The sequence below is a fragment of the Podarcis tiliguerta genome (assembly GCF_965153285.1).
Source record: "Podarcis tiliguerta genome assembly, chromosome: 2".
NCBI lineage: Eukaryota > Metazoa > Chordata > Lepidosauria > Squamata > Lacertidae > Podarcis > Podarcis tiliguerta.
The window spans coordinates 6,093,441-6,120,722 of NC_139535.1; the positions used below are offsets into that span (position 1 = coordinate 6,093,441).

Consider the following 27,282-nt stretch of genomic DNA (forward strand, 5'->3'; position numbering starts at 1 on the left):
GGAAGAGGTGTGGGTGGGAGACCAATGTCAGCCACCTTGACCTCCTTGGTGGAAAGCTGGGCAGTTTAGTTTAGAAAATGTAAGGAGCATAAGGATGGATGAAAACATAAAAGGAATTCCAGTAGGGTGCAAATCATATAAATTGAAAGCATTTGCGGACGACCTGTGGAAGAACTGTGGAAGAACCCCTGGAAAATATTCCAAGGGTGCTGGGGGGAAAATGATAATTTTGGGCAAGTAGCATAAAAATTGAATAAAAAAGTTGAATAAAAACAAACGTATTACTAAAGAATATGTCAGAACAAAAGAAAAATGAATTTAAGTCAAAAACAGACCTGGTAATGGAAAAGAAAGTGAAATATCAAGGGGTGTGGTTAACAACTAGAAATATAAATATTTTTAGATAGAACTATTTAAAGGTCTGGAATGATGTTAAAATGGATATGAAGATATGGAGAAAGAAAAACTTATCGTTGTGGGAAGGGTCTCTGTGATAAAAGTGAATGTATTGTCAATAATGTTGTTTTTATTCCAATCAATACCCGTGGTTAGAGGAGCAGAACACTTTAAGCAATGGGAAAAGGATATTTCTAAATTTATCTGGGAGGGAAAGTATAAATAAAGTATAAATTATTAACAGATTTAAAACTAAGAGTTGGATTCTCCCTGCTGGCTTTAAAGTTATATATTATATTATGAAGTGTCCTTTCTCTGCTGGCTGTGAGAATGGATACAGTTAAACAATACTGAAGTATCAAATCTGGAAGGACGTGGTAATAGATTTGGTTAGTGTTATGTACTGAGTTGAATAGGATCCAAACTGCAGCAGTCTGATTGGTCCTAAAACAATAGGATTCAGAATGCAGCAGTCTGATTGGTCCTAGAACAATGCAGCAGTATGATTGGTTGGCAGGAACCACCCAATCATGCTCCAGATATAAATGAATCCACAACCTGATTGGCTTACAGTAGAATTCCAGAATTAGCCAATCATGTGCAGCCCATTGTGTAAATAATGTATATAAAGCAGATACTTTGAGGGGACTTTCATTCATTCCTCCTCACCACTATGAGCTGAATAAAGAGCACGAAATCACTTTGCGACTCTGAGTATATTTCAGTTAGCATGCTTAATTTTGGTATGAGAAAACAAAGGTGCACAAGGGATTCCTGAACCACATTATAAGGAAATCAATTTACCAAGTATGGGACAAATATAAGAATTTATTAGAGAAGAAGACACCTTGGTGGCTTTCCCCATTAGAAACCATATCTGTAAAAAGAGGTAAACACGAAACTGGGCAACATGCAAAGATCTGTTAACAGAAGTAGAAAACAAATTAAAGGTGAAAGAATATGAGGATATAAAAGCTCTGTTAACAGGTTGCTTACAATATTGCCAAATAAATGACATCTTCAGAGGTGACAAAGAGAAGGGCTTTGGGAAGGAATTCTTAAAGTTCAGCCAAATGGCCGAAGTATTGGGAAATTCTGGAACAAGAGGGAGACAGGCTAAAACTGCAGAGTTTTGAAAAATTAAAAAACAGAGTGAGAGATTGGCTCCATTATTATCAAATAATGGAGGCATATAATTTGGACAAAAAATTAGGCTTCCAGGTGGAAAAATCAAAATTAGAAACAGAATTGTTAGAACCCAAGGTTAAGAATTTGTCAAGAATGTACAACTTGCTGCTGAAATGGAATACTCAAGATGAAACGGTGAAATCTGTTATGATTAAATGGACACAAGATGTTGGGCATAACATTATGATGGATGACTGGGAACAGTTATGGACCACAGGTATGAAGTTTACGGCATGCAATGCCTTAAAGGAGAATTTAATGAAAATGATTTACAGGTGGTACATAACACCAGTCAAGCTGGCAAAAATTTATCATTTGTCTGATAATAAATGCTGGAAATGTAATGAGACAGAAGGTACTTTCTTTCACCTTTGGTGGACGTGCCCAAGGATTAAGACCTTCTGGGAAATGATATGTAACGAAATGAAAAAGGTATTTAAATATACCTTCTTGAAGAAACCAGAGGCCTTTCTCCTGGGCATGGTCGGCCAATTGGTGCCAAGGAAGGATAGAACCTTCTTTATGTACGCCACAACAGCAGCAAGAATACTCATTGCAAAGTATTGGAAGACACAAGATCTACCCACCCGGGAAGAATGGCAGATTAAGCTAATGGATTACATGGAAATGGCAGAAATGACTGGCAGAATCCAAGACCAGGGAGAAGAGTCGATGGAAGAAGACTGGAAAAAAATTAAAGTATATTTACAGAAATATTGCAAAATTAAGGAATGTTAGAGGAATACTGGAAAGAAATTATATGGTTTTAGCAGAAATGTTATAAAGAATTAAGCAAAAACTGATTGTTAATGGGATAAAGTGGAAAATTTAAAGTTAGACTGTGTTAAGATAAATTATAGAACAAAAAATTGAGAAAGGGGGAAAGGATTTGCTGAATTAGCTAATTTGAACTAGAATACAAAAAAGGGAGGTGTGAGGAAGTCGAGGAAATAAGTAAATGAAAGATAAAGATATGGAAATTGGATGTGTTGTTAAATGTTTTTGTTCTCTTTTTCTTCTTTTGTCGTTTTGATGTATTGTTTTTTCTTTCTGTTCTTGATGTATGGTTTGTTAATTTTTTATTGCTTTTTTTTTCTTCTTATATTTTTTCCCCTGTAACTGTAAAACTTCTAATAAATATTATTTTTTTTTAAAAAGGAATTCTTAAAGTTCAAAAATGAATTATTAGAAAATAATGAGAAATTGTTATCAATAATGTGCAAGCTACCGTTGGAATGGGAGACGAAAGATGAAGAGGTTAAAGCTGTAATGATACACTTGGGCAAAAGACATAGGTTATAATATACCACTTGAATAATAGGAAAAGCTGTGGAAAGAGATTTTAAAATTCACAGCTTGTAGTTCATTAAAAGAAAATTATATGAAGATGATGTACTGATGGTATTTGACTCCAGTAAAGCTTGCTAAAATGTATAAAGATATCTCTAACTTATGCTGGAAATTTAAGGATAAGGAAGGAACTATTTTTTCATATGTGGTGGACGTGTAAAAAAGTAAAGGGCTTCTGGGAAATGATATACAATGAACTTTTTAAAATTCTTAAAATTAGATTTGTTTTAAAAACCCAGAGGCTTTTTTACTAGGTGTAATAGGAGGAGAATTGCCAAGGAAGCAAAGGAGACTGTTTATTTATGCGACGACAGCAGCCAGATGCTACTAGCCCAGATGTGGAAAGAGGAAAGGTCCCAACGAAAGAAGAATGGATAACTAAGATGACTGACTCTGCCGAAATGGCTGAAGATCAGGCACCAAGATGAGAAAAAATTCAATCAAGAATGGGAAAACTTTATAGACTATTTTAGAGAACACTGTAAAAACGTCAAAACATTGGCACGTTTGATGTAACATTTATGAACTAAGAATAGAATTAGGGGGGGGGGAAGAAGTTGAAATTAATAGTAGAAATATAATTATATGCAATGACAATAAAGGGGGGGAATGGAAACCAGGGGGGGCCAGGGGGAAAGCCATTTATTGCAAATTTGGATTGGATATCTATTTACCAAAAGGGGAACTATTGTTATTTTGAAATTCGAAAATAAAATATATATATTTTTTATAATAAATAGTTTAAGAAACGTTTTGGGGCGCCCGCGCAGCTGATCCAGCGGGGCTTTCCGGAGGCGAGACCAGCGCCTCTCCTCGCTCTTTGCCCGGAGAAGCCCAGATGCTCCTGCCGCTCGGCTCCGAAACGGTTAAGAGCAGCGACGACAGAGCTGAGATTCCTAGAGCGGAGGGAAAAAAAGGCTGACGGGAGAATAGCAGCTTCCGCTTCCTGTCCCGCTTTTGGCGGGGTGGCAGATGCCGGTCATGGCGGCGGCTCTTCTTCGTCGCGGAGGCGCTTCAGGTGGGTCATATCATTATGTATTATAAGGGGGGGGGGCAGCTGGAGGGAGTTAAAAAAAACCCTATTAGGTAAACCGTTTGAATGTAAGTTTTTTTTTCTACGTCTCCTTTTTCTCGTCGTCAGTTTATCCAGATTTTCACATCTTATTATCTTTAAAGACCTCTTGAAAATTGGTCAGCATTTTGGTGCAGATTTCTCCTAATGGACACGCTTTTGCAATGGGTATTTCCCCAAATATTTACATTTACCATAATTAATGCATTCTGTATATGATTCCGCTAAAATAATGCATTTATAGGGCTTTCCCCCTTTTTATGGGGGTAGGACATCTTTTCCCAATGGAGGGGCAGATCTTTCTCCTGCTCTCCTCCCTGCAGGCCAACCTGGGCAGGTGGGGGACCTTCCTTGGGCTCCCCATAGGGCTTGGGGTCAAGGCAAACCCTTCAGCATTGGGAAACCTTCTGCTGGGGCTCCCCCCTGGAACTTGTAATAATTTTTATCCGGCCTGATTTTATTATAATTTATTAAAATTGTATGCCTCCCTATACCCACAGGCCTTAGGGCAGTTCCTCTCAAAGCTTCTCCTGTTTTATGTCCATGGAGCTTTCATGGCATAATACTGGGGTGGGTTGCCAGTTTCTTCTCCAGGTGGATCACATTTAGTCTAAACTCTCGGCTGACCTAGAACTGTAGAGTTGGAAGGGACCCTGAGGATCATCTAGTCCAACCCCCTGCAATGCAGGAATAGGCAGCTGCCCCATACAGGGATCAAACCTGCAACCTTTGCATTATCAGCACCACGCTCAAACCAGCTGCTTCTTTCCATATGAACCTAGCCTGATCCTGAGGTCCTCCTTCATGGGCCTCCTCCTCAAGTGGTCTGGAGGGTGGCAACACGAGAACAGGGACTTCTCTGCAGTGGCTCCCTGTGGAATGCTCTCCCCAGGGAAGTTCACCTGGCACCTTCCTTATACACCTTTGTTGTTGATTAGTCATCTTAGTTGTGTCCAACTCTCCGTGACCCCATGAATCAGAGCATGCCTTGGAAACTCACTTTCCTCTCAAAGCTTCTCCTTTTTTATGTCCATGGAGCTTTCATGGCATAATACTGGAGTGGGTTGCCAGTTTCTTCTCCAGGTGGATCACGTTTAGTCTAAACTCTCGGCTGACCTGTCTGTCTTGGGTGGCCCTGCACGGCATAGGTCATAGCTTCTCTCAGTTATTCAAGCCCCTTCGCCATGACAAGGCAGTGATCCATGAAGGGATATACACCTTTAAGTTCCATGCAAACATGTTCCTTTTTAACCAGGCTTTTGCTTGATATGTTTGACATCCTATAGTCTTTTTCAAACGTGGCTCTTTTTGGGGGGGGGGTATTGGGATGTTGTTTTTATTCTGATTATATATGATGCGATCTTTTCTGTGAACCATGCTGAGTCCTCCAGGTGTAGGGCGGTATATAAACTCAATAAATAATAATACCATATTAATACTTTCATTATTTGTACCCCACGGATCTGACTGGGTTGCCCCAGCCACTCTAGCTGGCTTCTAACAAATATAAAAGCATAATAAAACATTTAATTATTTTTTTTAATAAGATTTTTATTGGGTATTTTATACTTATAACAAGAAAGACAATAAAAAATAAACAAAAGAAGAAGAAAAAAAGCAATACATAAATTCAACAAACAATACATCCACAATAGAAACTGAAATAAAAACAATACAACAATACAACATAAAAAAAGAAACAAAAGTAAAAACACACATCCAAATTTTATATCCACATCTTTCATTAGCTTATTTCCTCGACTTCCTCGCACCTCCCTTTTTTGTATTCTAGTTCAAATTATCTAATTCAACAAATCCTTTCCCTCTTCTTCAATTTAATCTTTAATTTATCATAATACCATTTAATTTTCAATTTCCCAATTTAACGCATTAACACTTAATGTTCATATCATTCTTAATAACCCTTCTGCTAAAACCGTGTAACTTCATTCCAATATACTTCTAACATTCATTAATTTTACAGTATTTTTGTAAATATACTTTAAATTTTTCCCAATCTTCTTCAATCAACTCTTCTCCCTGGTCTTGGATTCTGCCGGTCATTTCCTCCATTTCCATGTAGTCCACCAGTTTCATCTGCCATTCTTCCCGAGTGGGTAATTTTTGCGTCTTCCAGTACTTTGCGATGAGTATTCTTGCTGCTGTTGTGGCGTACATAAAAAAAATTCTATCTTTCTTTGACACCAATTGGCCGACCATGCCCAGGAGAAAGGCCTCTGGTTTCTTCAGAAAGGTATATTTAAATACCTTTTTCATTTCATTATATATCATTTCCCAGAAGGTCTTAATCCTTGGGCACGTCCACCAAAGGTGAAAGAAAGTCCCTTCCACTTCTTTACATTTCCAGCATTTATTGTCAGACAAATGATAGATTTTTGCAAGCTTGACTGGTGTTAGGTACCACCTATACATCATTTTCATTAAATTCTCCTTTAAGGCATTACATGCCGTAAATTTCATACCGGTGTTCCATAACTGTTCGCAGTCAACCATCATAATGTTATGTCCGACATCCTGTGCCCGTTTAATCATAACAGATTTCACCATTTCATCTTGGGTATTCCATTTCAACAGCAAGTTATACATTCTTGACAAATTTTTAACTTTGGGTTCTAACAATTCTGTTTCCAGCTTTGATTTTTCCACCTGGAAGCCTAATTTTTTGTCCAATTTATATGCCTCCATTATTTGATAATAGTGGAGCCAGTCTCTCACTCTATTCTTTAATTTTTCAAAGCTCTGCAGTTTTAGCCTGTCTCCCTCTTGCTCCAAAATTCCCCAATATTTCGGCCACTTGGCCTCCATATTGAGTTTTTCAATGCTTTCGCTTCCATTGGTGACAACCATCTTGGGGTTTTATTTTCTAAGAAATCTTTGTACCTTATCCAAACGTTAAACAGTGCTTTCCTAACAATATGGTTCTTAAATGCCCTATGGGCCTTGGCCTTATCATACCAAAGATATACATGCCAACCAAATGCATTATTAAAACCTTCCAAGTCCAGAATGTCGGTGTTTTCAAGAAGCATCTGTCAGGGGTTCAGGAGCAGAGTCACAGGAGAGGGAGGAAATGGAGAGCGAGGGGGAGGAGTCCGAAGGAAATGTCAGCGATGACAGCAATCCGAGGTCTCTGAGTCTCTCCAGTGACTCGGAGGATTCACAGAAAGCGGCCCCCATAGTCAGGGCAAGGGGAGTGCCCAGGGGGACATCTCGGGAAGAAGGGGCCAGAGGGGACTCAGAGAGTAGCAGCTGGAAATCCGGACCAGCGTCCCCCCCAGAGTGCAGTAGGGGGGAGGAGTCCCAGGCATCGGGATCAGGTGGCGCGCGGGCAGCGGGAGAACGTGAGGCAGGAGTGACCACACCCTCGTCAGGGAGCGAGGAAACGGTCATCAGGAAAGTTAAACGCGCGTGCGCGCCAAGTTCAAATGTACAGGAGGGCGGCACGGTGGGCAGCCCGGGTAGGGAGCCAGGTCCTAAAGCCCGCCGAAGAGAGGGGGAGGAGTCAGAGGGGTCAACGTCTGCGTCGGAAGAGTCCAGGAGGGAGGAGACCCCGGGGGGTAGTAGGACCCAGAGGAAGAGAGAGAGAAGGAAGAGGTGGAGTAAGATTAGAGTCTTAAACTGGTGTACAGGGGGCGGAGACTCAGACGGAGCTTCGCCGGTCTAGACTCCAGACGTAGAGCTGGGACGCTGAGGCTTGGAAATGGAAACTATTCTTCAATAAAGACTTTGATACTTTACTACCGGCTAGCGTTGGTCCTTTGTGAGCTGGGACCAGGAGCCAGCTCTGACAGTAAGCTCCGTCTCCAAAAGTTTTGGCACCAAGAACCTCGCCACGTGAGTCGACGCAGCGAGGGCAGAGGAGGGGTGCTTCCAGAGCTCACAAAACTCAGGCAAGATGACTACGGAAGAGCAACTAGCAGCCCTGCAAGAAGCTGTGACACAACTCAGCACGGAGGTACTTGCATCCAGGAAAAGGGAGGAGGAAATGGTTAACGCCTGCCGGGATCTCCAAGTCCGGTTGGACGTGCTTTCTAAACAGGGGCAACCGGGACCCAAAGCAGAGGGCATTGGCTTGGGGAGAAGGGGAGGCAGCCTTGTATCTCATTTCGACGGGAGTTTACAGCAGTACCCCAACTTCAGAGCAGACCTGCTGTTTGCGCTGGATCTGCTAGGAAAAGACTTTAGAGATGAGAGAGAGAAAGTGGGGTTTATCTTGTCCCATTTGCATGGGGAGGCCAAAACGTGGCTAAGGAATTTATGGAGAGATAATGATCCGGCGCTCCAAGATGCGAAGGCTTTCATTAAAGCAATGGATTCGTGTTTTTTATCAAAGATAGACATCGATATTGCCAGGAGAGACATACACGGACTTAAACAAGGCAGAGCCAGTGTGAGGCAGTACCATGCACGCTTTTTCGGACTAGTTCATGCACTGGGATGGGAAAAAGATTCTGCGCCAGTGAGAGACCTCTTTTGGGAGGACTTGAATGCAGATGTAAAAGCGGAGATTAGAAGGGGGGAGAGACCAAGGAGCACCCAGCAAGTAGTCCAGAGGGCGCTGGAAATCGGGGTGCATCTGGAGGAACGTCCTTGGAACAGAGAAGAAGGACGTTGGGGAAGGGCACCAGCCAGAGCACCTCCCTTCTCTCCCAAAGAAGCAGAGCGTGCGCACTCCACACCCTCGCAGGGAGGGGGAGAAGAACCGATGGAGATCGGAGGTGCCAGGGCTCAGTCAGCTACCAGAGCCCTAACCCCGGGAGCAGTCAAAACGAAGCCTCCTAGAGGGAACAGGAAGTGCTACATCTGCGACAGTGCTCAGCACATGGCGAAAGAGTGTCCCCAGAGGCTCCACAAGCACACTGCAGCCTCGGCAACAGTCACAGAAACAACTCAACAGAGAACACCGCAACAGTTAAACGACGGAGTCTGGCTGGAGGAAGAGGCACTGGGGTCCAGCCAGACAAGTCAATGAAGCAATCCCCAGCAATTTTGCAGCCCACAGACCCCCTCCCACCCAAACCAGTGGTGCAGCTTACAGCGTCTCTCCAGCTGCCCAATGGACGCACTCTGGAAGTGCCGATCACCATTGACTCCGGCAGCAACGCCGACTTTATAGGACTGGATTTCATTCAGCAGCACAATATACCGCTACTACCAGCCACGCTGCCCCTGAAAGTTGTCACGGTGGATGGCAGAGACTTGTTAGGGGGGCAGGTGGTGCAACAAACGCAGCCAATGGTGATGCGGATTGGAAATCACCAAGAAGTCATCAGCTTCAATGTCACCCACCTGTCAGACACGCCGGTAGTCTTGGGCATGAGTTGGCTGCACAGGCATAGCCCAGCACTGGCGTGGTACCAGCGCCAACTGACCTTCGGCTCCTCCTATTGCGCGGAACATTGCATCCTTCCTAGCCCGGAAGAGGGAGGGGAAGACCCGCAGCTACAATTAGGCACGCTGCAAGCAGTGCCACGCAAGTACGCAGCGTTTTTGGAGGTTTTCTGCGAGAAGGAAGCAGACAAGCTGCCTCCCCACAGGCCCTATGACTGCAAGATTGACCTCCTGCCAGGGGCGACGCTGCCAACCGGGAAACTGTATTCCATGTCTGAAGACGAGCTGCAGGAACTCAGGGAGTTCATAGACCTCAACTTGAAGCGCGGTTTCATCCGGGAGTCGAAGGCAGTGGGGGGCAGTCCGGTATTCTTTGTGAAGAAAAAGGACACGCCCCAAAAGAGGCTTGTAGTTGATTTCAGGCTCTTAAATTCCAAGACCAAGCCCACGGCCTTTCCCATGCCCAAAATAGATGACCTGCTCGCAACGGTGAGGAAGGGACGCGTTTTCACTAAGTTGGATCTGCGAGGGGCGTACAACCTGATTCGCATACGGGAGGGAGACGAGTGGAAGACTGCCATGTTCACGCCCCTGGGCACTTATGAATACAGAGTTATGCCTTTTGGATTACAAAATGGCTCTCACTGTTTTCAAGCCTTCATGCATCACGTCCTGGCGGGTCTCCTCTACAAGAAATGCGTCTGCTTCTTGGACGACATCCTGATATTCTCAGAATCAGAGGAGACCCACGAGAGAGACGTCAAGGAGGTTCTGCAGAGACTGCAGGAGCATCGGCTGTACGCCAAGCTGGAGAAGTGCCAGTTCAACAGGAAGGAGGTGGATTTCCTGGGCTACAAGTTGTCGGACAAGGGGCTCGCCATGGACAGCGTCAAGGTTCGCGCAGTGTTGGACTGGAAGAGCCCGCGCAATCAGAAGGAGGTCCAGCGGTTTGTGGGTTTCGCCAACTTTTACCGCAAGTTCATCAAGGGGTTCGCGATGCAGACAGCGGCCATTACCGACACGCTCAGCTCCAAGAAGAAGAAATTCATCTGGACGGAGCAAGCAGAGCAGTCCTTCCAGAACCTTAAGCGTCTCTTCTCGTCCGAAGAGCAGCTACTACATGTGAATCCCGGCAGACCGATGAGAGTTGAAACGGACGCCTCAGACAGAGCAGTGGGCGCAGTACTGTTGCAGCAGGACCCGCAGGGGGACTGGAGACCGTGTGCCTTCTACTCTAGGAAGCTCAGCAAGTCAGAGCAGAACTACACCATCTGGGACAGGGAGTTGCTGGCCATTCATGCAGCATTCAAGGCGTGGCGGCACTTCCTCATCGGAGCCAAACACACAGTGCAGGTTCGCACGGATCATAAGAACCTGGAGTACTGGCGCACGGCAAGGTTCCTGAACCAGCGGCACATCAGATGGGCGGAGTTCTTTGCGGATTTCGACTTCAGGATAGAGTACATCCCAGGCGACAACAACATCATGGCAGATGCACTGTCCAGAAAGCCGCAATACCTCGAAGAGGCGGCACCAGCAGCGGCCAAGCACATTTTCGCTCCGAAAGCGTGGGCGTGCGCTTCAGCAACCGTGGACCTGGAGGCGGTCCGTCGAGCACTGCAGGAGGACCCTTTCGCACAAGCCAAGATGGAGGAGGTGCACAAGGGCACGGTGAAGGACGACGAGTTCCAAATACGGGACGGATTGCTCATCCGCAGAGGAGCACTCTATGTACCGGGAGACGACCTCCATGCGAAAGTACTGCAGCAGTTGCACGACGCACCCACCGCCGGGCACTTTGGCAAGGAGAAGACGGCAGAACTAGTTGCCAGAGATTTTTGGTGGCCCAAGATGAGGGGGGAAGTCGCGGAGTACGTCTCGAGGTGCGACACCTGCCAAAGGGCCAAGTCAGTGCACAAACCTCCGGCGGGACTGCTCGAACCGCTGCAGACACCGAGCGAACCGTGGGAGAGGGTGGCCCTGCACTTTGTCACGGATTTACCCAGCTCAAGGGGTAAAACGGCAGTGCTAGTGGTGGTGGACATGTTCACTAAAATGGCCCACTTCATTCCATGCGCGAAGGTGGCCACGGCGGAACAGACCGCCAAACTGTTCATAGACCACGTCTTCCGGGTGCACGGTCTGCCACGGTCTATCTTGTCCGACAGGGGGCGCCAGTTCATTTCGAACTTCTGGCAGAAGCTGATGGGTTTCCTGAACGTCAAGATCAACCTAGCGTCGGCGAGACACCCGCAGACCAACGGACAAGCGGAGCGCGTCAACGCCATCATGCAGCAGTACCTGAGATGCTATGCAAATCAGCAGCCGACAACATGGGTGGACTACCTGCCGCTCGCTGAGTTCGCCTACAACAACACGAAGCACGTGTCCACGGGGGTGACACCGTTCTTCGCCAACAACGGGAGGCATCCCAGAACCTTCCCGGGATTAGAGAGACTGGGGGAGGGGGAGCCACAGGCAGCGGAAGTCTTAGCGGCAGAATTGCAGGAGGTTCACGAACAGCTTAGGAGGCAGTTAGAGCTTGCAAAGCATGCATACAAACTGCAGGCTGACAAGCACAGAAGGGTCGGGGAGGACATACAGGTGGGAGACTGGGTGTGGTTAGCAGCCCACGCAGTGCCGACCAGATCATTAGCGAAGAAGAAACTCGGACATAAGCAGCTAGGACCTTACCAAGTTGAGGCACAGATCAATCCGGTGGCCTTCCGGTTGACACTTCCGGAGGGATCCAGAATGCACCCAGTATTCCATAGGTCGGTGCTCACGCCCTACAAAGCACCTCACCGATTTCAGGCGCAGGGCACAGCACCAGACCCGTATAGGGAGACCCCCCCAAGGAGGGAGTCGCCAAGAAGGGAGCCCATCAACCAGGTCACAGAGATTTTAGACTCGAGATGGGGGGAAGAGGGAGTAGAATATTTTCTCGCCAGTGAAGGTACCCCGGCCAGCGCCAACCGTTGGGTGCCGGACTATGCCCTGAACGAGCCTCTTCTCAAGGAGGAGTTTCATGCCTTGTTCCCACACAGGCCCATGCCAGCCGAGTATTTCGACGACTGGCTTTTCACACCCACGCTTTCAGCCAGCACATTCCAGGGGTTCACCTCGGACGAGGAACCGGCAATAGAAACACGTTCCCCGGAAGGCTCGCCCTCGGGGTTTGCCTCAGACCGCTCGTTTTGGTGGGACGATCGAGGAGAGGAGCGGTGGAGCAGGAGGTGGCTGGGGGGTCCTTGGCAGGCAACGGACCCAGAGGGGACCAAGGGCGAGATGGACATGGACGTGCTGGGGGAGGACGTTGGGTTCGAGCATGGCGGCACGGAGATGGAAGCAGAGGAGATCGAGGTCGGCGAAGACAAGGAGGACGAACCGGACTTATCCGGCTGGATGCACGCCACGGGGGACGAACTGTATCCGCCATTCACCCCCACAACGACGGAGCACCCAGCACCCCCGCCGGAGGAGGGGGAAGGGGGGGCTTCGAGGGGGGGATGGATGTCAGGGGTTCAGGAGCAGAGTCACAGGAGAGGGAGGAAATGGAGAGCGAGGGGGAGGAGTCCGAAGGAAATGTCAGCGATGACAGCAATCCGAGGTCTCTGAGTCTCTCCAGTGACTCGGAGGATTCACAGAAAGGGGCCCCCATAGTCAGGGCAAGGGGAGTGCCCAGGGGGACATCTCGGGAAGAAGGGGCCAGAGGGGCCTCAGAGAGTAGCAGCTGGAAATCCGGACCAGCGTCCCCCCCAGAGTGCAGTAGGGGGGAGGAGTCCCAGGCATCGGGATCAGGTGGCGCGCGGGCAGCGGGAGAACGTGAGGCAGGAGTGACCACACCCTCGTCAGGGAGCGAGGAAACGGTCATCAGGAAAGTTAAACGCGCGCGCGCGCGCCAAGTTCAAATGTACAGGAGGGCGGCACGGTGGGCAGCCCGGGTAGGGAGCCAGGTCCTAAAGCCCGCCGAAGAGAGGGGGAGGAGTCAGAGGGGTCAACGTCTGCGTCGGAAGAGTCCAGGAGGGAGGAGACCCCGGGGGGTAGTAGGACCCAGAGGAAGAGAGAGAGAAGGAAGAGGTGGAGTAAGATTAGAGTCTTAAACTGGTGTACAGGGGGCGGAGACTCAGACGGAGCTTCGCCGGTCTAGACTCCAGACGTAGAGCTGGGACGCTGAGGCTTGGAAATGGAAACTATTCTTCAATAAAGACTTTGATACTTTACTACCGGCTAGCGTTGGTCCTTTGTGAGCTGGGACCAGGAGCCAGCTCTGACAGCATCCATTCTTTCAGCCAGCAAAAAGCGGCTGATTCATAATAAAGTTTTAAGGTCTGGCAGGGCAAATCCACCTCTTTCTTTAGCATCTGTTAATATCTTAAATTTTATTCGAGGCTTCTTGCCCTGCCAGACGAATTTAGAGATATCTCTCTGCCACTTCTTGAAACAGTCCATTTTATCCACAATTTGCAATATTTGGAATAGAAACAGCATCCTTGGCAGTACATTCATCTTTATAACAGCAATTCGGCCTAGCAATGATAGTTTCAAGTTTGACCATGTTTCTAAGTCTTTTTTCACCTCAGACCAGCATTTTTCATAGTTATCTTTAAATAAGTTGACATTCTTAGAAGTCATGTTAACCCCCAAATATTTCACTTTCTTAACCAGTGATAGTCCTGTCTCCTTCTGGAACTTATCTCTCTCCATTGCAGTTAAGTTTTTTCCCAATACTTTTGTTTTCATTTTATTTAACTTAAAACCTGCTACCTGACCAAAATCTTGGATTAATTTCAGTGCTCTTTTAGTACTAGTCTCCAGCTCCTGTAAAGTTAATAGCAGGTCATCAGCAAATGCTTTTAATTTGTACTGTTTAACCCCCACCTGCTGGTCCCTTCTTATCATATTCAGCAAAACCTCCAGGACCGATATAAAGAGCAATGGAGAGATTGGGCACCCTTGTCGCGTTCCTTTCTCAATCTTAAATTCTTCCGTCACCACATTGTTCACAATTAATTTGGCCTTCTGTTCTGTATAAATTGCACCTATACCATTTCCAAATCTTTCACCAAACCCCATCCCCTGTAAATTCTTTTTCATAAAACTCCAAGAAATGTTATCAAAGGCTTTCTCCGCATCCACAAATATCTGAACTGCTTTAGTATTTATATTCTCCTGTAGTTTTTCAATAATATTTATTATGTTCCTCGTGTTGTCCTTCAAATGTCTGCCTGGGAGAAAGCCTGCTTGATCTTTGTGAATTACCTCTACTAGTACCTTTTTTAGTCTTTTAGCCAATATGTCTGCAAAGATTTTATAATCCACATTAAGCAGTGATATGGGGCGGTAGTTCTTAAGTTGTGTCTTTTCAGTCTTAGTTTTTGGTATAAGTGTGATATAAGCCTCTTTCCATGACTCCGGTGCCTTTCCCCCCTCCAATATTTCATTACAGACTTCTTTTAAAGGTTGTACTAACCATTCTTTCAAAGTTCTGTAGTATCTTTAAGTCAATCCATCCGGTCCTGGAGATTTGCCCAACTGCATGTTCTGTATGGCCCCTTCTACTTCCTGCTCTGTAATTTTATGATTCAACATTAACTTATTTTCCTGAGAGATTTTTTGTAGTCCATTTACTTCCAAAAATCTATCAATGTCCATTCCTTTCTGTTTCTCCTGTGTATACAATTGCTTGAAATACTTCTGGAAGCATCTTCTGATTTCCACCGGATTCTGTATATTCTTTCCATCCACTTCCAAATTCGTGACTGTGTTTAATTTCTGTCTTTTTTTCAATTGCCATGCCAAGAGTTTCCCACACTTATTTGCCGATTCAAGTGTCTTTTGTCTCATCTGTCTAATCTTCACTCTTATTTCCTCGTTCATCAATTTCATATATTGTACTTGGTATAACTTTATCTCTTTCAGAATCTCTTGCGACTTTGGTTTCACTCTCATTTTTTTCTCTCCTTCCTTTATTTTTTCCAGGATTTTATCTTTTTTCTCATTTTGTGTTCTTTTCTTAATTGCATTCTGTTGTATCAAAAAACCTCTCATAACCGCCTTGCTTGCATCCCAGATAACTCTTTTTTCCACTGTAGTATTCATATTTATCTCAAAGTAGTTTCTCGGAGTTTTTTGGGCCTTCTTGGTGAATTCCTCACTTCGAAACAGGGCATCATTCATTCTCCATCTGAAGGAACCAGCTGGCGTCAGTTTCATTTCCATCTTGACCGCATTGTGATCAGAACAGGTTTTGGGGCTGATTTCTACCTTGTTTGTCTTAGGTACCAGACTTCTAGTTACCCAGATTTGGTCAATTCTCGTCCATGTCATCTTAGCCTCAGAGAAGAAAGTTCCCTCTCTTCCTAAAGGATTCTTAGTTCTCCAAATGTCCACCAAGTCCATATTCTCAGTCATGTCAAAAATGGTTTTTGGTAGTCTGCCATCATTAGTAACTACCTCTCTCTGTGCCTTGTCCATATTTGTAGACACTACTCCGTTCATATCTCCCGTCAAGATCATATTATATTCCATATAGTCCATAAGAGTCTCATGTAACTTCTTAAAAAATTCTGATTTTCCTTCATTTGGCGCATAGATACCTATTATCAAAATTTTCTCTCCTTGTGAGTTTATTTCAATTGCAACAATTCTTCCTTGTTTATCTTTAAACATAAATTTTGGTGATAGGCTTTCTTTTGCATATAGGACTCCTCCTCTTTTTTTAACTTTATCTGATGAGATAAATTCTTGGCCCAATCTTTTGTTAATTAATAACTTCCTGTGTAGCCTTGTCACGTGTGTTTCTTGTAAACAAATCAAGTCCAAATGTTCCTTTCTAAGTAAATGAAAGATCTTTCTCCTTTTCTCAGGAGAGGTAGCGCCATTAATGTTCCAACTCAATATTTGTAGTGCCATTATGTAGTTGTTTTCTCCTTGCCTCCAACTGCCCCAAGTGCTTGCTCTTCCGTTGGTGTTGTGTTCGTCGGGCCTACTTTTTCAAGTTCTTTCTGCAGATCTTCCTCGTGTTTATTCAAAAATTTATCTCTGTCTTCTTCTGATCTTATTTTTATCTTCCTTCCTTTAAAGGTAAAGGAGAGACCTTGGGGAAGTTGCCACCTAAAAATGATTTGATTCCTTTTCAACAGGGCAGCCAATCCAACGTAGTTGGACCTAAGGTCCAGAAGATGTTTCGGAATGTCTTAAAAAATTTCCACTCTTGACTGCTCTATCACCAAGGATTTATTGTAGTGCTGACTCAAAATTATGTCTCTTTCCTCCATAATAAAACATTTAAAACTTCCCTCTACATGGCTGCCTCCAGTTGTCTTCTAAAAGTTGTATAGTTGTTTGTTTCCTAGATATCTGATGGGATAGCTTTCCACAGGGTGGGCACCACTACCAAGAAGGCACTCTGCCTCGTTCCCTGTAACTTCCCTTCTCACAGTGAGGGAACTGCCACAAGGCCCTGGGACCTGGATCTCTGTGTCCTGACTGAATGATTGGGGTGAAGACGCTCCTTTAGCATTTCATCAGTTTGCCTTTTTATTCCATCAGGAGATGTTGAAGGGATGCTGGCAGAAGGAGAACAATCAGAAATGTCACCAAAAGGATCCAAAGAACAAAGGAAGCTGAGGGTTCAAGATGGAGGCAGAAGGCAAGAGGGGAGACGAAAGCAGAAGCCGGAGGGTGACTCTTGTATGTCTCAGGGTGGTGAAAACCAAATTCCCAGAGAGGAGAAAAAGCATGAATGCACCGTGTGTGGAAAGAGATTTGGTCGTCGCTCAACTCTTACTAGGCATCAAAGAACGCATACAGGGGAGAAACCGTACACATGTTCAGAGTGTGGAAAGAGCTTCATTCACAGTACTGCCCTTATCTTGCATCAAAGAACTCATACAGGAGAGAAACCATATATGTGTTCCGAGTGTGGAAAGAGCTTCAGTGAACGTGGCCATCTTACTAGGCATCAAAGAACGCATACAGGAGAGAAACCATATATGTGTTCCGAGTGTGGAAAGAGCTACAGTCAACGTGGCCATCTTAATAGGCATCAAAGAACTCATACAGGGGAGAAACCGTATAAATGCTTGGAGTGTGGAAAGAGCTTCAGTCGATGTGGCCAGCTTACTAGCCATCAAAGAACTCATACAGGGGAAAAACCCTATACATGTTCCGAGTGCGGAAAGATCTTCAGTCGATGTGGCCAGCTTACCTCGCATCAAAGATCTCATACAGGGGAGAAACCGTATACATGTTTAGAGTGTGGAAAGAGTTTCAGTCACAATGGTGCCCTTTCCTCGCATCAAACAACTCATACAGGGGAGAAACCGTGTACATGTTCAGAGTGTGGAAGGAGCTTCAGTAGGAGTAGCACCCTTAAGGCGCATCAACGAACTCATACAGGGGAGAAACGGTATACATGTTCAGAGTGTGGAAGGAGCTTCAGTCGATGTGACCAGCTTACCTCGCATCAAAGAACTCATACAGGGGAGAAACCGTATACATGTTCAGAGTGTGGAAAGAGCTTCAGTCAGAGTAGCAACCTTAAGTTGCATCGAAGAACTCATACAGGGGAGAAACCGTATAAATGCTTGGAGTGTGGAAAGAGCTACAGTCACTGTGGTGCCCTTACGTTGCATCAAAGATCTCATACAGGGGAAAAACCGTATACGTGTTCAGAGTGTGGAAAGAGTTTCAGTCACAATAGTGCCCTTACCTTGCATCAAAGATCTCATACAGGGGAAAAACCGTATACGTGTTCAGAGTGTGGAAAGAGTTTCAGTCACAATCGTGCCCTTACCTTGCATCGGAGATCTCATACAGGGGAAAAACCGTATACATGTTCAGAGTGTGGAAGGAGCTTCAGTAGGAGTAGCACCCTTAAGTCGCATCAAATATCTCATACAGGGGAGAAACCGCATACGTGTTTGGAGTGTGGAATGAACTTCGCTCGCAGCAATGCGCTTACTAGACATCAACAAACTCATCGAGGCAGCAAACCTTGTAAATGCTGGGAATGTGGTAAGAGCTTCAGTCGCATCGACTACCTTTCCTCGCATGAAAGAATTCATATAGGGGAGAAACGATATACATGTTTGGAGTGTGGAAAGGGCTTCAGTCAGAGTTCCAGCCTTACCTTGCATCTAAGATTGCACACAGGAGAGAAACCTTATAAATGTTTGGAGTGTGGGAAGAGCTTCAGTCGTGGTAGCCAACTCAGGTTGCATCAAAGAATTCATACAGGAGAGAAACCGTATACATGTTCAGAGTGTGGAAGGAGCTTCAGGTGCAGTAGCTCCCTTATGTTGCATAAACGAACTCATACAGAAGAGAAACCGTATACATGTTTGGAGTGTGGAAGGAGCTTCAGTCGCAGTAGCTCCCTTAAGTCGCATCAAAGAACTCATACAGGAGAGAAACCGTATACATGTTCAGAGTGTGGAAAGAGCTTCAGTCACCATAGCGCCTTTAAGCCGCATCAAAGAACTCATACAGGAGAGAAACCGTATACATGTTCGGAGTGTGGAAGGTGCTTCAGTCACCATAGCGCCTTTAAGTTGCATCAAAGAACTCATACAGGAGAGAAACCGTATACATGTTCGGAGTGTGGGAAAAGCTTCAGTCGTAGTAGCTACCTTAAGTCGCATGAAAGAACTCATACAGGAGAGAAACCGTATACATGTTTGGAGTGTGGAATGAGCTTCACTCAAAGTAGTGGCCTTACTAGCCACCAAAGAATTCATACAGGGAGGAAATCTTAGAAATGTTTGGTGTATGGAAAGAACTTCAGTGACAGGGGCTCCGTTCCTAAACAGTAAAGAACTCGTACAAGGGAAACATCTTAGAAAGGGTTGGCGTGTGGGAAGATCTTTAATCATATCAAATAACTCCTACAGAGAGTAAACCAATAATTGTGTTCTGGTCCCTCCAGGACAGCCATTATTGGAGTGGAAGAACTTTCTGGCAGTAAGAGCTGTTTTGACAATGGAACAGTCTCCCTCGGGAGGTGGCGGGCTCTCCTTCCTTGGAGGATTTTAAGCAGAGGTTGGATGGGCTTCTGCTATGGATGCTTTAGCCGAGATTAGTTCATTGCTGGGGTTGGACTAGATGACCCTTGGGGGTACGTTATAACTACAGTTCTATGATTCTATATACATCATCTGCTAGACAACTGTTGTCACAAGCTTGGCAAGTCCAGAGATATACTTGATCATCAGATAATGCCAATTATTATTAACTTGGACTGTGCTGTTTGAACCCATGTACAAGTCTAGGTGCCTATTTTGTAGTTTTGCTTTTTATATCCTAATTTTCATCTGCTGTTATTTGCAGCGTTCCCAAAGCAAGGAAGGATTGGACTCTGATTAATAAAATACACCCAAGGCTTGACCAGCAAGACTCTCGGAGGAGTGCGTATAATAATTCTCTCCCTACCCCTTGGCCCAGGTCGTTTTATTCACAAAAGAACTTTTTACACAGTGTTTGTAAGAACCAATCAGATTTCCTCTGAGCATTTCAAAAAACCCCACGTGAGACAAAGTCAGATCAGAAGAAATCCTGTTAACTACAAAGACTACTCTGAACATGCATACATATCTGAGAGTAAATAAAACAGGACTAGAGCAATGCATTCAGAAAACCCCGAGGTCATAAACAAGCAGTAAAGGAAGGAAGGAAGGAAGGGTGGTATTCACCATCTCTTCCTGAACTCTCTTCCTGGCCCTAAGATCTATCTAAAGATTAACAAACTACATCAAAGTAACCTATTAACTTTATGACCTAGGATGCCTGGTGCAGCAACTGGTCTGTGTCCTAGAATGCTTATACGTGCTTGTCAGACATAGAGAAATGGGCAGTAGAGAAAAATGGCGCAGATGTAGAGGCTTGTGGGATTTGATCAGAAATTTTTGTCAATGACTCAAACCCAGTCAGCGCAATGCCTTCATCGCGGACACAATGGCTTGATGCATATTTTATCATTCCTCATAGTAATCCCGTCTGATCACTAGTTATATCTGCTATCTCTGTTTCATATACATCATAAAATGAAATAGAAAAATACTTACAAAAATAAAATCTTTATGAAAATTTTAAAAAACCCTCATGAGTCCCACCTACACTGGAAGAAAATAATGGGATCTGTTCACATCCCTCATAGTTAGATTACTGCAATGCACCGTACAAAGCGATACCGTTGAAGGTTGGGCCACAGGCTGTAGCTGGTGCAGAACGCAATAGCCAGGTGGCTTGTGTGAGCAAGGTTAAAAAGGTAAAGGCGACTATGGGGTTGCGGCGCTCATCTTGCTTTCAGGCCGAGGGAGCTGGCGTTTGTCCACAGTCATGTGGCTAGCAGGACTAAACTGCTTCTGGCACAATGGAACACTTGGAATGCTTTCGAACTGCTAGGTTGACAGGAGCTGGGGCAGAGCAGCAGGAGCTCACTCCGTTGCACAGATTCAGACCGCCAACCTTGCCATCAGCAAGCCCAAGAGGCTCAGTGGTTTAGACCACAGTGCCATCCACCTCAGGCTTGTGGGAGGAAACTACTGCCAGCATAGAACAGCCTGCTAGTGGGATTTGCACTTGCTACCAATCCGCTACTGGGCTGAGTTCAAGGAGTTTGTACTCACATGCAAGTCCCTGTTCTGCTCAGTCCCAGATATACAGCAGAGATTCTCCTGCAAGTTCCAAAGATCTCCAAAGCACACACCCAGAATGGGGCTTTTAGTGTCACTGTCTGTGTTCTGTGGAATGGCATCCCTTTCGGGGGGGGGGGGCGGGAATTGGGACCTTTTCCAGCTGGGTAAATAGATTTTAATAATGGGTGTCCACTTGTTACGGTTTTAGTCTTATTTTTATTCATTGCCTTTGTGTATATAACTGCTTTTTAAAACATTTTTTATATAAATTGCCTTGAGACGGTGGTTTAGAAGGCAATCAGTTATTTTTTAAAAATATTTTTAAAATACTTGACACGTTTATACATTTCACTAATTTTACAATCATTTTGACATTTCAAGGTTTGACTTCCTTCCCCCTCTTTCTGCGGTTCCTTAAATTTATCTTTAATATCTTCTGCATATCCAAATTAACTTAATTTGCTCATTTATTCATCTTCTTTAAATATATACTTGTATAAAACTGCAGGTTATTACAATAATCCTACCAATGTTTTTATCTGTTTACAATTTATCTGTAAATATTCAATAAACCATTTCCATTCTTTTATTTTAAAAAAATGTTAACTTGATTTCTTATTCTTCTGGTAAGTTTCGCCATAGAAGGCAATCATATTTAAGGCAATCAATAAATCATTGTTACAAATAATAGGAGAATAATTTTTACTTTTTCTACTGGCATCTGACAAGGGTTAATCCTCCTGTGGATTTTTGTTAAATGGGAAAACGGTAGATAAACAGAAGCAGAGCTTTAGAAATAGATATACGGAAGATATACACAAATAGATAAAACTCGCTGGACCAAAACAATAAGACTTTTGATGCTGACACACAGTCGTTAAACCCGTTGAGTATTAATTTACTTGCATTTTTGAAAATATATTATCATCAAGCAGAGTATAAGGGAACCTTACCGAGAGAGGACACGATCCTGAAAATCTCCTTCATAATTTGGCTCTGCAGGGCTCTCTGGTCAGGACCCAGCAGAGCCCATTCCTCTTCAGTGAAACTGAGTCCTGAGAGGGAGAGGGGCGAAATGCTTCCTTGCAAATATCAAAATAGATGAGCCTACAAGCAAAATCCCAAAGCCTTGTTAAGGGGAGGGGAATGGGCATTACCCTCAGGATTAATATACATTGGTACCTTGGTTCTCAAACTTAATCCATTCCGGAGGTCTGTTCCCAAACCAAAGCATTCCAAAACCAAGGCGGCTTTCCCATAGAAAGTAATGTAAAATGGATTAATCCGTCCCAGACTTCAGAAAACAACCCCTAAAACAGCAATTGAACATGAATTTTACCATCTAACGAGACCATTGATCCATAAAATGAAAGCAATAAACAATGTACTGCAATCACACGATCAATCAGTCGGTAGCTGAACTGGGTTCCACACAGTCACAAAAACAAAACAAAAGGAGCCGCAAAAACAAAAATGCAAAATAAATAGCAAACACAGACCTCAGCGTAACACTCAAAAGAGAAGCATAACACTCAAAATTGAATCAAGGCACTCAAAACGGAGCACATTTGGCTTCCCAAAAAAGTTTTCAAACTGGAACACTTACTTCCGGGTTTGCGGTGTTTGGGTTCCAAGTTGTGGAGTACCAAGGCGTTTGAGAACCAAGGTACCACTGTAGAGGCTGGAGAAGCTTTTTCCCCCACCTGGGAGCCTCTTTCCATTCAAGACAATATTGGGGGCGGATCCAGAGGCAAAATTTGCTACCTCCATCCAAGGAAACAACAGGCAAGATCAAGGGCCAGAGAGAGGCTTGGAGGGCCGCAGTTAGTGCCCCCTACCATGAGGCCTGAGGTTCCCCACTCCTGATTCAAATCTTCAAGAGTGGCGTTGACAACCTTCCTAGTGGGTAGCAAGATAGCGGTACTGGCAGGGTCCCCGGTCCTGATTCCCTCTACCTGATTTGGTGACCCAAGGAGAGATGGCTGAGCACGAATTGTCAGCACGGTTTCATCACCTGCGAGAGACAAAGAGGTCAGGAATGTTGGAAGGTCCACAGCAGGGATCATGCCGTTTATCAGCTAAGGGTTAAATCTGGTGGTGGTTGAAGAGAGCTGGCCAAGAGGGGTGGGCGGAGCTGCTGCTTAGCAACCAAGCAGAGCGGCATGACCTTCACTGAGGAAGCATGTGCTCGGATTGGCTGGCTGGTTCTGAGGGAGGTTTCCTCTGCTATGTTTGGATGAACATCTCCCTGCTTTTGCTTCTTTTTTCAGGAAAGTGATATCGGCTCTTTTCGCAGTAGCACATGCTTGTCACGTAGACAAGAAGTTTGGGATCAGTTTAGCACAAGGGTCAGCAATCTTTTTCAGCTATGGGTCGGTCCACCGTCCCTCAGATCATGTGGTGGGCCGGACTATATTTTTTTTTGGTGGGGGGGGGGATGAACGAATTCCTATGCCCCACAAATAGCCCAGAGATGCATTTGAAATAAAAGGACACATTCTGCTCATGTAAAAACACCAGGCAGGTCCCACAAATATCCCAGAGAGGCATTTAAAATAAAAGCATTCTTCTTTTTTAAAATTAATATTCTTGATTGATTAAAAAATTTACATGTCTGTACAAACATTATGTACTATCTCTTAACAGGTAAAAAAAGAAAGAAAATTACATAAAATAGAACATTTATAAAGAAAGAAAGAAAAATAAAGAAGTAGCAAAGATAAGAAACAAATAAATAATAATAATGATAAAAGACAAAGTCCTGGAGCATCCGCAGGCTCAATTGAGAAGGCAATTGGGCCGCACCTGGCTTCCGGGCCTTAGGTTGTCTACCCCTGGTTTAGCAGATGGATGGCCTTATTTCATATGTCCCCTTGGATCCTGCAACCTGAGGGACTGGCACTCAGACAAGTGCCACATCATGTTCATCCTGAACTTGCAAGGAGCCATTCTTCTGGTCGAAGGTGCCCCATCTATGCTTACTCCGTAATGCGGTTTCTCCGTCAGCCTCCTGTTTGATAGGCCACCACAAGGAACGTTTCCTTGGCCTCAGAGAAATCTCCTCCTGCCTCTGCAGTTTGTTCCTTTACCCGAAACAGCAATGAGGACTAGGATCAAAAATAAAATTATAAGAGGGAAAACACTTTTGGGGGAGAGTTGAGACACTCTAGAAGACTTTGGGCAACTAGTGAAACGTTTTAGGGTATCTCCCCCTCACTTTACCAGCTTCTGGGAAATATCGCAGGTGAGGATGTATTTTAATTGATTGTATGATTTTATGTTAATGTGTTATACATTTGATGTTAGCTGCTCTGAGCCCGGCTTCGGCTGGGGAGGGCGGGATATAAATAAAACATTTTTTTAAAATTATTATTATTATTATTATTATTATTATTATTATTATTATTATTATTATTATCTCAGTGAAACTGTCTCTCACCTGCTGCTCCTGAAGCTTTTTAATGTTTAATAGGTTATTGTATTTTAATATTCTGTTGGAAGCCACCCAGAGTGGCTGGGGAAACCCAGCCAGATGGGTGGGGTATAAATAATAAATTCTTCTTATTATTATTATTACTTGGGAGGAAGCTCCTTTCAGCCAGGCTCCTCTTTGTTTTTCTAGCTCTGTCTGCTTCCTCACCCGCCCTCTCCCAATGGGTGAAAGCAGCAAGGAGAGGGAGCCAAGCTGCTAGCCCCTCTGCCATTAGGGAAATTGGGATAAGGAGAGAGGGAGTACTGACAAGGGAGAGCAGTGAGGTCCACTGATGCCATCTAGCCTTCCCCCCAACCACAAATTATTATTATTATTATTATTATTGTTATTATTGTTATCATTATTAATTTCTATACCGCTTGATATATATTTTTTAAATCTCAAAGCGGTTTACTACATATTTAACAGGAAACTAAAATATTATCTTAAAATATTTCAAAATAGAACATTACAAAGGAGGTCGACTACAGAATACATATTTAACACAAAGTTAACAAAACAAAAAAACTTGAAAATTCCAAAAGAAAACATTGCTAAGTGAAGCCAACCCTAAAATGCACATTGCAAACAGCATAGTTTACAAGCCGGTTGACTGACTGAACCCAAAGAGTACTCCTTAATGGTTCCTCAATTCCTCTATTACAGCAGTCCATTGCTGCCTCTTGTGGCAGTGAGTTCCATAGCTTAATTCCTCACTGTGCGAAGGGTTTCTTTTATATATCCTGACTCTTCCACCATTCAGCTTCCTTTGACGCCCCTGAATTCTAGCGCTAGGAGAAATAAAAAGCTTTTCTCTACCTACATTCTCCACACAATGCACAATTTCATAATCGTGTCACTTCTTACTTGCTTTTTCTCTAAACTAAAAATTTCCCAATTCCGCGACTTTTCTGCACAGCGGAGTTCCTCCATCACCTCGATAATTTGGGCTGCCCTTTTCTGAAGGTGGGGTTGGGACCACTGGGTGCAAAGTACAACTCCTGGAAAATCTCATTTATCCCTTCTTTGGGGGGAGGGAAGTTTCGAGCCCCGAAGAGCAGAGCAGACACTTCAACGTGGATGTGAAGTCTCTGAAAACAGAGAGGAAGGTGACCAGGGGTCAGAGAGCGGGGTTGTCCCTCCCCAGGACTTGGAAAACATGCTAAATCGGTGGCAGCAGAGCTCCACGACTCTCATGACCTGCACAACCAAAATAAACGGTACATAAAGTGCTTTTAAATGAAGAAGCACACCTTTTTATGGTCCACAATTCTTTTGTTTTGCTGTGGAGAACAACCAGGCCTGGGTGTCTCCTGCAAAGGCCTCACTAAGCAGGGCCTACTAATCATCATGGAACATCTTCTCCCCAGGGACTGATTTTTTGTTTCGTTTTGTTTTTTCAAAGGAAGAACAGAAAAAGGTAACTGTTATGTACTGAGTTGAATAGGATCCAAACTGCAGCAGTCTGATTGGTCCTAGAACAATAGGATCCAAAAGGCAGCAGTCTGATTGGTCCTAGAACAATAGGATTCAGAATGCAGCAGTCTGATTGGTCCTAGAACAATGCAGCAGTATGATTGGTTGGCAGGAACCACCCAATCATGCTCCAGGTAGAACTGAATCCACAACCTGATTGGCTTACAGTAGAATTCCGGAATTAGCCAATCATGTGCAGCCCATTGTGTAAATAATGTATATAAAGCAGATACTTTGAGGGGACTTTCATTCATTCCTCCTCACCACTATGAGCTGAATAAAGAGCATGAAATCACTTTGCGACTCTGAGTATATTTCAATAACAAATGCAGAATTGTGCTTTTATTGTTTATAAGGTGTGAAATAGACTCGGAGTCGAGAGTGGATTTAATGCTCTTTATTCAGCTCATAGTGGTGAGGAGGAACGAATGTTCCCCCACAGTATCTGCTTTATATACATTATTTACACAATGGGCCCCGTGTTATTGGCTAATGGATACTGTTAAACAATACTGAAGTATCAGATCTGGAAGGACGTGGTAATAGATTTGGATTTTGGATGCTGGATTTTGGTATGAGAAAAGAAAGGTGCACAAGGGATTCCTGAACCACATTATAAGGAAATCAATTTACCAACTATGGGACAAATATACGAATTTATTAGAGAAGAAGACACCTTGGTGGCTTTCCCCATTAGAAACCATATCTGTAAAAAGAGGTAAACACAAAACTGGGCAACATACAAAGATCTGTTAACAGAAGTAGAAAACAAATTAAAGGTGAAAAAATATGAGGATATAAAAGCTCTGTTAACAGGTTGGTTACAATATTGCCAAATAAATGACATCTTCAGAGGTGACAAAGAGAAGGGCTTTGGGAAGGAATTCTCAAAATTCAAAAATGAATTATTAGAAAATAATGAGAAATTGTTATCAAGAATGTACAAACCACTGTTGGAATGGGGGACGAAAGATGAAGAGGTTAAAGCTGTAATGATACACTGGGCAAAAGACAGGTTATAATATACCACTTGAATCATAGGAAAAGTTGTGGAAAGAGATTTTAAAATTCACGGCATGTAGTTCATTAAAAGAAAATTATATGAAGATGTACTGATGGTATTTGACTCCAGTAAAGCTTGCTGAAATGTATAAAGATATCTCTAATTTATGCTGGAAATGTAAGGATAAGGAACGAACTATTTTTTTCATATGTGGTGGACGTGTAAAAAAGTGAAGGACTTCTGGGGAATGATCCACAATCAACTTTTAAAAATTCTTTAAATTACGTTTGTTTAAAAAAACCAGAGGCTTTTTTACTAGGAGTAATAGGAGGAG

General features: G+C 44.1%; 1 protein-coding gene across 2 annotated transcripts in view; it reads left to right on the forward strand.

The window, feature by feature from the left end:
* Positions 1 to 3,696: 3,696 nt before the first annotated feature.
* Positions 3,697 to 27,282, forward strand: part of LOC310670094 (uncharacterized protein) — a 29,579-nt gene continuing 5,993 nt past the window's right edge. The window contains exons 1-2 of one of the 2 annotated variants that reach the window (XM_083424692.1): positions 3,697 to 3,952; positions 16,913 to 18,644. In XM_083424692.1, coding sequence (XP_083280818.1) covers positions 3,907 to 3,952; positions 16,913 to 18,644 — 1,778 coding nt within the window. In that variant the 5' untranslated portion in view covers positions 3,697 to 3,906. The remainder of the gene's footprint in view (positions 3,953 to 16,912; positions 18,645 to 27,282) is intronic. The other variant, XM_083424693.1, reaches the window with a different exon arrangement.